Source organism: Mustela putorius, unplaced genomic scaffold, assembly GCF_011764305.1.
Source record: "Mustela putorius furo isolate JIRA1106 unplaced genomic scaffold, ASM1176430v1.1 tig00000788_pilon_pilon_pilon, whole genome shotgun sequence".
In the NCBI taxonomy this organism is placed as follows: domain Eukaryota; kingdom Metazoa; phylum Chordata; class Mammalia; order Carnivora; family Mustelidae; genus Mustela; species Mustela putorius.
In genome coordinates, this window is record NW_025421481.1 from 456,209 (window position 1) to 469,874 (window position 13,666).

At 53.8% G+C, this 13,666-nt stretch overlaps 1 protein-coding gene across 1 annotated transcript; it reads left to right on the top strand.

The window, feature by feature from the left end:
* Window positions 1-990: 990 nt before the first annotated feature.
* Window positions 991-10,421, top strand: CKAP4 (cytoskeleton associated protein 4). Its single transcript, XM_004743443.2, has 2 exons — window positions 991-1,664; window positions 7,927-10,421. Exons 1-2 carry the CDS (start codon window positions 1,215-1,217, stop codon window positions 9,247-9,249), a joined length of 1,773 nt encoding a protein of 590 aa, XP_004743500.2. The 5' UTR covers window positions 991-1,214; the 3' UTR covers window positions 9,250-10,421.
* Window positions 10,422-13,666: the final 3,245 nt, after the last annotated feature.

A 13,666-nucleotide genomic window follows, 5' to 3' on the forward strand; every position in this document is an offset into this window, starting at 1 on the left:
GGCGGGGCTTCCCCAAGTCCCAGAAGAGAAGATGGGGGGCGTGGTCCGGTTCCCGCCTCCTTACTCCCACTCCCTGGGGCACGGCTCCTGGGCGCCCCCCCCGTCATTTCCTCTCTCTTTCAACGGGTCGAAGGGAGGGGACTCGAACTTGGGCCACGCCAAAAGCTCAACCCCAGCTCTCCTCCCTCCGACCCGCCTGGCCAACCCGACTTGAGCCTCCTATCCCGGGGGCCCTCGTGGACCCCGCTCAGTCGCCAGTCCCGGCCCCCCGTCGAGCCAGCTCTGCGCCCCTCCCTTTGGCCACCTCGACTCCCGGCCCCCGCCTCGGTAGTTCCAGGCCGGCAGCCCTCCCTACTTCGGCGCCTCCTGCCCCCTCCCACTCGGCCACTTCAGTCGCCTGCCCCGGCCTCCGTAGACCCCGCTGGGACACCCCGCCCCCCATCCCGGCCGCCACAGACCGCGCTCGGCCACCCCCCCAACCCCAGGCCTCGTGGACCCCGCTGGGACCTAACCTCCCGCCCCCCACCTCGGTCAGCCACCCCCGCCCCCCGCCCCCTCGGCCCCGTAAACCCCTCTGGGACAACCTCCTCCTGGACCCGGCCGCCTCAGACCGCGCTCGGCCACCACCCTCCCCTCGACTCCCCCCGCCCCCACCCCACGCCTCGCACTGGGACCTAACCCCCGGGCTCCCCCTTGCCACCTCGGCCCCGTAGACCCGGCTGGGACAACCTCCTCCCGGAGCCGGCCGCCTCTGACCGCGCTTGGCCACCACCCTCCCCTCTGCTCCCCCACCCGGGACTCGCAGACCCGCCTGGGACACCCCCGCCCCCGCCGCGTGGACCCCCGCGCCGCCGCCCCCCGCTCGGCCCCCCTCCTTGGGGTCGAGGCGGCAGGGGGAGGGGCCGCGCCGGCCCCCGCGTGCGTGGCAGGCTCTCCCGGCTCCGCTCTCCCGGCCTCCCTTCCCGGGAGGCGGGGTCGGCGCCGCGGCGGCGGCGGCGGCGGCGGCGGCAGCGGAGGCAGGCCCCCTCCTCCTTCCTCCGTCGTCCGGCCTCCTTCCTCGCGCGCCCGCCGCCCGCTCTCTCTCGGCCGCTCCGACGCCGGCAGCGCCCGCGTGCCGCTCGCCCAGCCCCGGGGGAGCCCGAGGAAGTTTCCCGGGCCGCGTGCCCCGCTCGCTCGCCTCGCAATCCGCGGCCTCACCCGCCGCCGCGCCCGCCATGCCCTCGGCCAAACAAAGGGGCTCTAAGGGCGGCCACGGCGCCGCGAGCCCCTCGGAGAAGGGCGCCCACCCGTCGGGCGGCGCGGATGACGTGGCGAAGAAGCCGCCGCCGGCGCCGCAGCAGCAGCAGCCGCCGCCGCCCGCGCCGCACCCGCAGCAGCACCCGCCGCAGCATCCGCAGAACCAGGCGCACGGCAAGGGCGGCCACCGCGGCGGCAAGTCCTCCTCCGCCGCCGCCGCTGCCGCCTCGTCCTCGGCGTCCTGCTCGCGCAGGCTCGGCCGGGCGCTCAACTTTCTCTTCTACCTCGCCCTGGTGGCGGCGGCCGCCTTCTCGGGCTGGTGTGTCCACCACGTCCTGGAGGAGGTCCAGCAGGTCCGGCGCGGCCACCAGGACTTCTCCCGGCAGAGGGAGGAGCTGGGCCAGGGCTTGCAGGGCGTCGAGCAGAAGGTGGGTACCCCGGACCCCCACCCGCGGCCCCCGAGCCGCAGCCGGGGCGCTGGCTCTGCCCAGGCCCCGGGGCCGGGACCGGAGCCGGGCGCCCTCCTCGGGCGGTCCGGGCCGGGAATGCCCCGTCTCCGGGCCCCCAGTCCCCGGGCTGTCCCCAGACCCTCTTTGTTAATGGCCGCGGCGGAATCGGGCCCCGAGGGATGGGCCGCCGGGAGGATGGTCAGGCCAGCCTGCCAGGGTGGGCCAAGGGCCTGTCACAGGGCATTAGCGGTGACCTGTAAGGAAGCCTCCAGGCTCTGGGGAGCCCATTCTTTTTGGATTAGGAACCGCTGAATGGACAGAGTTGTCTGAAAAGGAGGTTGGAAGGGACGCCAGCGCATCCCCGGGAGCCTCGGGCAAGGCTGCACCTGGGCTCTCCCTGTGGGAGACATCTGAGCCAGGTTTTAATAAATCCCGATCCTGGGGAAGGAGAAGGAAGTAGTCATACTCATTTGCGAAGTTCAGATGAAATATTACCTATCTTCAGATCCCTTGTGGACCAGTGTCCCCATGTGGGCCTTTGAAATAGCAGAAAACTAGCTTCAGAGGAAAGGAAAGGCCCCCAAATATTAGAGGGTACTGGTGAGTAATACCACAGACACTTTTACATGATGTTAAGAGGGCTTACTCACTATCTAATCATCATAGCCACCCTGGCGGGGAAGGAGAAGTAGTAGTTGTGACTCCATTTTCCAGATGAGAAGATTGAAGTTTAGAGAGATGGGGTGAATTGATAAAGACCACAGCTGGTGAGTGGCAGACTGCATGAGAATGTCTAGGCCACTGCCCAGTTTGGGGTCCACTGAGGCCTCTCTCTCCGGTATGGATGGACCCAACTTTTACCACAAAGCCTCTTAGGTTCCCACTTGTGTGTTGACACACCAAGCGCATCTCCCTTGGTCTCATCCCTTCTCCTTCCTCCTCTTCCGTCGTCCTCCACTAACGTCTTTGCTCAATGAAAGTTGGTTGTATGATCGAAACAAAAAAGCCCGCCACCACTTCTGAGCCCGGAACTGCTGCCTCCTTTTCCCAGCATGCCGCCTGCCCTGCCAAGTTTCTATCGACTTTTGTGGAGTATGCAGGACTAGGAATTTCCTCTTAAGACTGGCAGAGCAACTGGAATGAGTCATCCTGCTCCACGCTGCAGGCCAAGGGAGGTGACTTTTCGGAGAGACTTCAGTAGGCAGTGCCGCTTTGCCTATCCTGAATGTCACGTCATAAGACGCACTGCTAGAGGATAATCACGAGCCCCTCGGTCCCTCCCTCCCATCCGCCCGGTTACCAGTCACAATGTTCATTGAAGTCTGATAGTGATACGGTTGCATGTTGGCACTGTGCCGGGGTGTTGGGGGGGGCGGGGGTTGAGGGGTGGTTCCAAGGCGCAAAAAGGCACAAATAATGTTTGCAAAGCAGCACGTAAGGAGTTTTCAGTGGAGGGTTACTGCCGTGTGAGTTCGGAAGAAAGAGGGTGTGGAGTTTGCCTGGGCCCATGTCCTGGTGGCCAGGGCAGTGCCAGTGTAGGCCTCGCTGGTGGTCAGGAACTGTTGAGAGAAAGAGTGCAGACACACAGGCAGGGGCGCTGTCTTGAGTGTGTTGCAGGGACCAGCAGGCGGCTGTCCGGCCTGTAGCAGAGTAACATTTAGGAAGTAGTGAGATGAGAGATTGAAGTTGAGGCTCAGATGGGGGAGGTCTTGAAAAGTAGTTGAAGAAACTGGGTTTTACTGTGTCTGCTTCTCCCCTGCCTCTCCCCTATTCCCTCCTCCCCGGCTCCCACCTCTTCTCTATCAAAGCTGTGTGTACATTACTTTCCATTTGGGGGCTGAGTTTTCCTATCTACACAGTGAGGGGAGGGCTCTGTCCAGGTTTTTTTAAGCATCCACCTGGCTGTATGCTGTTGGAACAGTGTCCTTTCTTTTTAATTTAGCAGTGTAATCAAGCTATATGCGATGCCTCGGATTTATTGTGCTCTCATCTCTTGACTCTCACAGCAGCCCCAAGAGGTGAGCACGAGTAGACCGAGTAGACCGCCCCTTTTGCAGATGAGGAGAGTGAGCCACGAGAAGGCCGAGAAAATGCAAGGTCCCACAGCTAGTAAGGGGCAGGGCTAGGATTCATATTGCAGTTTGCTCCTAGGACAGTCTTAGCCCTTTGTTCATTTTATTATCTTGCCCGTGGCTCGTGAGGTGTGTAGTAGCTATTCAGTTAATGCCTGGTCCGATGATGTGGAACTCAGAATGTGCCCAGAACAGTACTGAGATTTGACACTGTGTGTGGCCACTTCTGTCTGCTCCTCCGTGGAGGCCAGGAAATGAGTGATTTTGCTTTGAAGAGTGAGCAGTGGTGGCTCCTCTGAAAGCCTAAACTTGAGCCCCTTTTTAACTCTGTGATGCTTGGTGCAGGGTGGGGTTTGGTTCTTAGCAGGAACCTATACTTATAGTATTATTATTCGTAATTAGTATTCAGTATGGGCTAGGCATCCTATTAAGTTCTTCCCAGCCACCCTCTGAGGCAGGACCCATTCCTTAGCACTTTCCACAGGTGGGCCAGCCTGGCCAGGAGCCTGCTGTATTACTCCTTCAAGGTCACACACAGCCCCTAAGTGGGGGATTTGGGGTCCGAGTCAAAGCAGTGCGACTTGAAGCACGCCACAGGGCCGCTTGCCTGGTCTCATTGTGCAGATGGTCCCAATGTTGGGAAATGGCCCAGGTCTGCTGAATGACTGCAGCCTGGGCAGAGAAGCTGGCCTGTCCTTCCACGGAAGGTTCAGTGGGCACAGTGGGTGCGGGTTTCCGAAGATGCTGGCAGTTTGGTTGGAGGCGGGGAAGGGCCCTTGTGGCCCTGGTGGATCCAGGGTGGCAGAAAGTGATGGGAGGGGTGGGCTTAGGCCCAGGAGGGACAGCTGAAAGAGATGAGCAGTTGTTTGTGGAAGAGTGAGTTCTCTGGTTGTGTTTCTTTGTTTTCTCGTCTTGACTCTGGAGGAGTCAGAGCTTCTGAGGGTAAGCAGCATTTTCTCCACACACTCAGTGCACGTAGAACAGGCTTCTGCTAGAGCTTATCACTGGAGGTTAAGAGCTCAGGTGGTGACCTCCCACGTTCTGGGATTGGTGCTCAGCCTGCCCATTTCCTAGTTTCCTGATTGGTAAACTGGAAATCATTGGGAGCCACCCACTCGAGATAATTACGAAGTACTTTGCATATTTTTTGGTATACAGGAAGTGCCCGGTTGAACAGCAGCCACCACTGTCTCCTCTCGTGATATGAACTCCTTGTGTGCAGGGATCCTGTTCTAACCATCGTTTTTCTCTGGTGTCTGTCCCACCATTTAGTGGGCACCCCACATATGTTGGGAGAACAGATGCATCCATTGCATATTGATGTACATGGAAAGATGTACAGCTCACAGCACCATCAGTAGGGGGGCGAGTTCTGTATTATTTTCCTAGTGTTGGGGGTTGATATGTTTGGTTTCATCTATAATTTCTGATCTAGTCCCCTTCCTCACTGTTTGCCAAGAGCCAGCCCCTGTTAGGGGGCGACAGGGATCCCAGGGGAATTGGACTAGCTCAGTCTTCACTGGGCTTTGTGCTCTTAATTAATTAATTCCTGCTTCATTTGGAAAACACTGCAGGAACGCCTGCCACGTTGCAGGTACTGTGCTCGCCCGGCCGTGCCTCTGTTTTGAGTGCTGTGCACAACAGGCGGGTGCTGTGATTGAACAGCTTAGTTTTGGAGGTGAGTTCTCCCTGGTATCTTCTCAAAGTACCCTTTATGAGTCAGGTTATATTGAGTTGAACTGGGAAATTGTCTAGCTTTCCGGAGTCCCTGAAAACCTCATTCTAATCTGTCTTAACATCACAGACTACTGGAAACCGAAAGGGACTTTAGAAACTATTTGTTAGGGCGCCTGGGTGGCTCAGTGGGTTAAGCCGCTGCCTTCGGCTCAGGTCATGATCTCAGGGTCCTGGGATCGAGTCCCGCATCGGGCTCTCTGCTCAGCAGGGAGCCTGCTTCTTCCTCTCTCTCTCTGCCTACTTGTAATCTTTCTCTGTCAAATAAATAAATAAAATCTTTAAAAAAAAAAAAAAAAGAAACTATTTTTTAATAGACGAGGAGTTGGGACCTGCAAAGTGAGTGACTTATCTGTGCTCCCTGAGCTGGTTTTAGGTGGGGCTGGCACCGGAGCCCGGAGCTGCTGTCTGTTGACCATTCACTATGTGTCAGGCACAACTGAAGCTGTAGATATCTTCACTCTAGCTTAATCCTCCCACGACGAGCCTAGAGAGAGTCAGGTACTGTTTTGTTCCCGTCCTGCTGCTGAGGTAAAAAAGGCACAGACGGGCTGAGTAACTCGCCCAGGATCACACAGCTAGGAAGTGTCCAAACCAAGATTTGAACATAGCCAGTCTGGTTCCAGAGCTCATGCTGTTTTATTTTTTGCCTTGTTGCCATGGAAGTATTTAGGCATAAACAGAAGAGATCAATATAATGAGCCCCGTTTTTAATGATGCTCTTTTTTTTTTCTTTGTTATTCTTGTTTGTTTCATTCCGTCACCACTTCTTCCCTCCCATTTTGTTTTGCTCTTTTAGGACTGGAGTCAGAGCAGGGTCTCTGAAGCCTTCTCTTCCACCCTTTTGCTGGGTGCCCACCTGGTCTCTCTTGTTCTCAGATGCTCTGGGTGTTGGGACATAGCCCAGGTGATGGCGTGGCTGCAGCCTGGGCCGAGAGCATAGCCTGTCCTGAGCCGAGAGATTCAGCAGGCAAGGGTGGGGCAGGCCCCCTAGAGGGCCCTTGTGGCTCTGGCAGACCCAGTGGGTATCGACCCAGAATCTAATTTTCACTGAACATTAGTTCATCCCAAGTATTTCAAGATTTATTTCTAACAAATAGGAGCTCCTTCTCTTCCCTTTCCTTTTGGCAAAACACAGTATATTATACCTAACAAAGTTAACGGGAAAGGCTTGCTTCTCATCTAATACCTAGTTCAAAATCAGATTTCCCGAGGACCCCCTTAAAAATAGCTCTTTTATAGTTGCTTTGTTTGAGTCAGGATCCATGTATAAGTCCACACATTACATTTGGTTGGTGAATCTCTTAAATTTCTTTTAATGTGTAATTTCCCTCGACTTTCCCCTTTAAAAATGCCATTTAATTATTGAAGGTCCTGGCTCTTTGTCGTGTAGGATTTTCCACATCGTGGGTTTGGCCGATTGCGCCCTTGCTGTGTGTTTTTCTCTTGCATGTTCCTGTGAATTGGTGGTTAGAGCTGGAGGCTTGAGAGATTCCGGGTTTTTGTTTTGTTTTGTTTTGTTTTACAAGAAAGTGTTCTGGGTGGCTCTGTGTGTCAGTAGTCCCTGGCCTGTGAGGCTCGGCACATCAGACCAGTTGTCCGGAGAGGTTCCAGGTCAGACCTTGGTTAGCGGAGAATTTATTTAGGATGAGTGTGTCGTGGCAAACGGGAGCAAAATGTGCTCACAAAGCCAGAGAGCGCCAAGGGAGCATCTGGCCCAAGTCATGTTTTTGGGTGAGGACAGTGACTTGGTCAGGGCCGCCAACTAGAAGTGGCAAGCTAGACACCTGAACCTTTGTCTCGTGCCTCCCAGTCGAGTGTCTCCATGTGTCTCAGCTTTTTCCCTGTGAAAGGAAGACTTTTCCATTGCAGGAGCTAGAAACTCAGCCTCACTCGCTTAAAGAGAAGAGGGACGGGGGAAGGGAGAGAGAAGATGTATTGTCTTAAACCAAAAAGTTCAAGAGCAGATTCCTTCAGGTGTAGCTGTACCCAGAGATGCAGATTGTATCTTCAGAGCTCGATCTTGCCATCTCTTAGTTTTGCTTCCCACTGTGCTGGTTTGATTCGTAGACTGGTGTTCTTCGTGGGCCAGTCTGAGCCTCTCCAGGCTTCCCCCATTCTATAACTAGCAATCCCAATAGAAAAAGGTTTTCTTTACCAGTAGTCTTGGAATTGACTGACTGGCTGTAGGCCCATCCCTGGGCTGATCACTGTGGCTTCAGGAGAGAGGACCCCTGGAGCACTTGGAAAGGGCCTTTAGGTTGGTCCCGCAAACCGCATGGAATGTGTGTGGAGGAAAGGTTCTTTCTCCAAGGCCGATTATTGTTCCATTCCAGAAGAGGGACCCGAAGCTGGGCAGACAAAAGGAAATAGAGCTGTGTTGCATGGAACTCATCAGCTCTTCTCAGCAATTAACGTGTGGATTTTGGTTACAGGTGCAGTCTCTTCAAGCCACATTTGGGACTTTTGAGTCCATCTTGAGAAGCTCCCAGCATAAACAAGACCTCACGGAGAAAGCTGTGAAGCAGGGGGAGAGCGAGATCAACCGGATCAGTGAAGTTCTGCAGAAGCTCCAGAACGAGATTCTCAAAGACCTCTCTGACGGCATCCACGTGGTGAAGGATGCCCGGGAGCGGGACTTCACGTCTCTGGAGAACACGGTGGAGGAAAGGCTGACGGAACTCACCAAGTCCATCAACGACAACATCGCCATCTTCACCGAGGTCCAGAAGAGGAGCCAGAAGGAAATCAATGACGTGAAGGCGAAGGTTGCCTCTCTGGAAGACTTGGAGGGGTACAAGCAGGATTTGAAAGCCTTGAAGGAAGCTGTGAAGGAAACACAGGTCTCTGTGAAGTCCAGAGAAAAGGACCTCGAGGCCCTGAGAAGCACCCTCCAGACCTTGGAGTCTGACGTCTACACTGAGGTCAAGGAGCTGGTGAGCCTCAAGCAGGAGCAGCAGAAGTTCAAGGAGGCGGCCAATTCGGAGCACCTCACCTTGCAGGCCCTCACAGAGAAGCTTCTCCAGTCCGAGGAGGTCACCTCCCGCCTTCCCGAGGAGATCAGGAGACTCAAGGAGGAGCTGCGCCACCTGGAAACAGAGGCCCTCAGGCCGGAAGAAGATGGGGTTTACAAGCACGCTGGCTCCTTAGCCGCGCTCCAGGAGAAGAGTCAGGGATTGGACTCCAGGCTCCAGACCGTGGAAGACGGTGTGGATGCCGTGCAGACGGCCTCTGCGCGCCACAGCGAGAACCTGGAGGCCCTGCTGGCCAAGAGCGAGGAGCACGAGCAGCGCCTGGCCGCCCTGCAGGAGCGCGTGGCCGGCCTGGGCCCTTCGGAGGCCGACGCGGGGGGCCTGGCCAGCACGGTGAGGAGCCTGGGCGAGGCCCAGCTCTCGCTCTACAGCGACGTGGAGGAGTTGAAGAGAAGCGTGGGCGAGCTCCCCAGCACCGTGGAGGCTCTCCAGAAGGTGCAGGAGCAAGTCCATACGCTGCTGGGCCAGGACCCGGCCCGGGCGGCCCCCTTGCCTCAGGACTTCCTGGACAGACTCTCTTCTCTAGACAACCTCAAAGCCTCAGTCAGCCAAGTGGAGTCGGACTTGAGGATGCTCAGGACTGCCGTGGACAGTTTGGTCGCGTACTCTGTGAAAATAGAAACCAACGAGAACAACCTGGAATCCGCCAAGGGCTTGTTAGATGACCTGAGAAATGACCTGGATAGGTTGTTCTTGAAAGTGGAGAAGATTCACGAAAAAGTCTGAGGGAACGCGCGTGCAGGGTACAGAGTTGATCCAGTTTCTCATGACCAAAAAATGGGTTGTTTTCTCCCGCTCACTCTACCCCTCCCAGGTTCTTGTTCTCTCTTAAAAAGCAGTGCCCCTCCCCGCCCCCAAGGCCCGAACACCAAGGCATTTTATATTTTTGTGCCCAGTTAACTTATTTACGATTATTACCACACACCATTGGTTTCTCAAGTTCTCTGCTTCTGCTTTTGGTTGGTTTCCTCAAGGCCTGGCCCCTGCTAGTCAGAGGGGCCTTCTAGGAGGGATGGCTCTAGTGTCCGAGAAGAATGGCTTCAACTGGGGATTAGCAGAAGCAGATTACGTGTGACCTCACAAAACCTTGCCTGCCTGGCAGATTTCAAGTAAAAAAAGGCCGGGGGAGGAGGCACTTCTCTTTCTCATTCTCTTTAAGGACAATTAATTTTTTTTTTTTTTTTTTTTTTTTTTTTAATACTTCTGGCCGAAGTTTTCATGAGCTGCCGCTCACTTCTTGTCTTCCACTTAAACTGGTTAAAATTTACAAATGTCAGCTCCGATTTGGGAGGGGGACAAGCCCCTTGGTTTTTAGTTGATAAGAACCAGCTGCTTGACTTGATGGCCACCTCCCGTGGTGTGGGGTGCTGTTTCCATTCCTGAATCATCTTGTGATCTCCAAGGTAACTATGCAAAGAATCCAGATGGTTCTGAATGTGAAAGCCACAACACTTCAGAGTCCCCTGTGACCAGCCTGTGTCACCTCTTGGTAGAGTCCCCGGATAATACGGATAATACGTTGGTTTAGAATCCCGGAAAGGGGACTTTTTGGAATCCTTCAGGAAACGTGTGATGAGAGCGGTCCACAAAGGCATGGGCTGTCTCCCTGGAGAATGGAGGCCATGTGTTTTTATTTTCTCATGATGTCCATGAAGAGGTTTGCTGTCCCAGCAGACCCCCATCTGTCAGTGAGGAGGAATGTGCATTTTCTGTAGTTTTTTGCTGTTTCCCTTCGAGCTGTACTGTTCTTTAATGGCTGTCTTGCCTTTCAAAAAAGAAGAAAAAAAGAAAAAAAAGAAAATTAAGAGAAAAAAAGGTTTGTTTAGTTTACTGTGAAATGAACTGTATGGCTTATTTACAGTATTTTTAATTCTTAATAAACACGAGCTTTGTTACGACTTTTCTAGAGTGATGGTTTTCTGAGAATTTAGCAATTGCGATGTATTCCTTAGACTAGAAAGGTCGAGAAGTTTTCGATTTTAAGAGCGTTGCAATTCTAAAAGCAAGGTGGCCTCATTCTTAGGCCTGGGGACGTACCTTTGATTGACCGTTTGCAGGTTTAATTATAGGCATTTGACTGACTCGCAACTCTGAGCTACAGCAGAATCTTCTGGGAGCTTTCAACAATCCCTGAGCCTGCCCCCAGGGATTCTGAATCTGTGGGCATTAAAAGGGTTACATTAGCATTTCAAAGGCTCCCTGCTGATTGGAAAGTGCACTGGGGTTGAGAACTGTGGTCGTGGACCATCTTAAGTGACCTGCAGCCTCCAGTTTCTTGGGGAAACTGATTTTGGATGGCGTTCATTGAGTGCCTGTGTGCCATGCCTTGTGCTAAGCACTTGATAGGCCCCTATATCTTTCTCCTAATATTCCCTGGAGCCAGGCGGGGACATTCTGCATTTTACTGAGGGGCCACAGGCTGCCAAGCATTGTGTAAGATCATTATTAGCTAGATAGGGCTGAGATTCGAATCCAGTCCTGCTCTTAACTGACAGGCAACTCTACCTTCCACCAGCAAGAGTGCAGGACCACCCCCTCCCCTGCCTGCCTTCCAGAGACAGGCTGCAAGAGCCAGGGTGTGGAAGGGGAGGAGGCCTGAGTGCCACTGTGGTCTCCTGCTCTCTCCTCTGGCTGGTGGCCCTCATCCCAGAATTTTTTGGTCAGTCCTTCTGGGTCCTTGAGGCAGCACCCCCTAGGGCGTCCCAGCCCCTGGCTTCTGTTTTTCCAAAGCCTTTTGCAAATCAGGATGGGCCCTTTACTGGTGTTAGAAATCATCTGGAATGTTAAAGTAGACGAGTTGATAGATAAAGGTAATTTAGTGACCAGGTTTGCCCTCCTTTGTGGAGGGTGCTGGACAGCATAAACATCCATGCTTGGGAAAATGAAATTTTGGTTTCTTTTCAGGCTGGTTGGTTGTATCAGGCATTTTCTTGATCTTCCTCTCGACACCACTTGTGCAGTCTTTAATGTCAGGCTATGAGTCGTTTAATAGATTGTCATTTATTTTTGAAAAAGAGTGTGTTTGCTTATTTATTTATTTATTTATTTGAGAATGCACTAGTGGGGGGAAGGAGCAGAGGGCTCTATTCCACGACCCTGAAATCTCGACCTGAGCCAAAATCAGGTCGTACACTCAATGACTGAGCCACCCAGGGGCCCCTGATAGATTGTCATTTAACATTAGGGTAGAAAACCTCTAAGGGTCAGAGAAACAACCACATTTAAATTCAGACGGTGAAAATAAAAAGAATGTGTTATGAATTCACAACATTGCTGATGGTGGGGCAGTTAGAGGTAGCTCTTACCCCAGGTAACAGTCACAACCCAGTCTTGTTCCTGTGTCTGCTCATTCCCTCATTCAGTGAACATTACTGAGCCCACGGCCAATCATTTGCTAAGTGAATTCAGGATGCACCAGACAGGATCCTTGTCCTCAGGGGACCTATAGCGCAGTGGGGGTTAATGGTCACAACTGGTAGATGTCCTAGGGAGTTACAGGTGCTATAATCAGGCATAATGGGACACAGAGTGGGGATCCATCCGTTCTGCCCCCCCTTCAGCTGGGATGGTTAGAACAGGCTTGGAGAGGCCTGAGGCAAGTCTCAGAATACCTCCACAAGGGAAGGGAAACTTCAGGAAACTGAGCGCCCCGCCCCTTGAGCGGGAATTGACACAAGTCAATTGACACAAGTTACTGACGATATTGATTAGACTGCGGACGACCCAGCACTAGGGTAAGAGACTGCAGCAAAATTGCCCAGGCGAGGCTGTCAGCACACAGGTGGCCCAGACTGGTGATGACCCCTCACAGGGTAGCTGGGAGGATGATGTCGCCTCACGGGGTAGCTGGGAGGGTGGAAGGAGAGGGATGAGCGCAGCCCAGCATCTGGTACGGAGAGTTCCAAGGTCGTCCTGCCAGAGTTAAAAGACAGAAATCTTTCTGTGCTGCTTGGTAAAGAGCTGCCGCCCTGAGCCCGCTCTTCCCTCCCCCGGGGACCACAAGACTTCAGGGCCCCTAGTTCAGCCCCAAGGCCAGTGTTCATTCTGATGAGTGGGTACCCGGGCTTTACTGGGGTCAAAGAGTTTGAAATCACCCCATGTCCTCCTCAGAGCATGCCTCTGAGCTAGGGATCTGGTTTCCTGGGAACATTTGGACACACCCCTACCAGACATCTCGGGTACCACAACGAAGTCCTCATTTCTCCCAGGAGTAAGTGGGGCCACTGCTCCCCCCATCACTTGAGCCAGAAGCTCAGGGGAGCCCCGTGTCCCTGCCTCTGTGCATCCATGCCTGCTGGGGCCCTGACGCAGCTGCCCTATCCCTCATCTTTGCTGCATCACTGGCCGGTGTCTGAAGCCCAACAGTAGCCCCTCGCCGCACCCCTGCGTGTTCCTAGGAACAGAAACCTGGGGTGTGCCCTCAGTATTCATTCAACAATATTCAGAGAGCACAGCTCTGCCAGACGCCAAGGAGATGACTAAGAACAAGACAGACAGGCTTCCTGCTTTCAGGGTTCTCGTGGTCCAGTTGGAGGAGACCAGCAGTAAATACGGGAGGAAACAGACAGTAAACATGCAAACTGCAGTATCTATCTTGAGATACAGGAACAGGTCAAGTAGCTTCCCCGTCCCTAGCCTTCTCCCACTCAAGGAATTCCCCAGGGGTAACCGGTATGATCTTTCTCAAAAGAGGTAGAGGTAGATCTTACCCCAGGACTCTTCTCCACTAAATCCTTCAGCGTCTCCCCTTTGGCTTCAGGAGAAAATTTCAACTCCATGGTGTGGCTGAGAGAGAGCTTTCTGACTCTTCTCTCCCAGACAATGGGCCTCATCTGCTGTGCACTCTGCTGGTAGGTGCACTGACCAACTGAACCACTCCTCACCTCAGTGCCTTTGCATACACTTCTTCCTTCTATTCAGAGTTTCCCACCTCCCTGAACCTGAACCCCAGGCTGAATTTGGGAGATCCTCCTACAAGTTCATACATTTCAGGCTTCTTGCTCTGAAAGAGCTCCTCCCTCTGCATTCTGACTGCTCTCTCGTCTGACGATGCACTCCATGGATGATAGGGTTGTATCTTCTGTATCCACAGCAATATCGCCATGCTTGGCCCATGTCAGTAATGATAAAAGTCACATTTACT

Coding starts and splice junctions, on each gene's coding strand:
- CKAP4 (XM_004743443.2), top strand. CDS start 1,215: ATGCCCTCGGCCAAACAAAGGGGCTCTAAGGGCGGCCACGGCGCCGCG. Junction 1,665..7,926: donor TGCAGGGCGTCGAGCAGAAG/GTGGGTACCCCG, acceptor TTTTGGTTACAG/GTGCAGTCTCTTCAAGCCAC.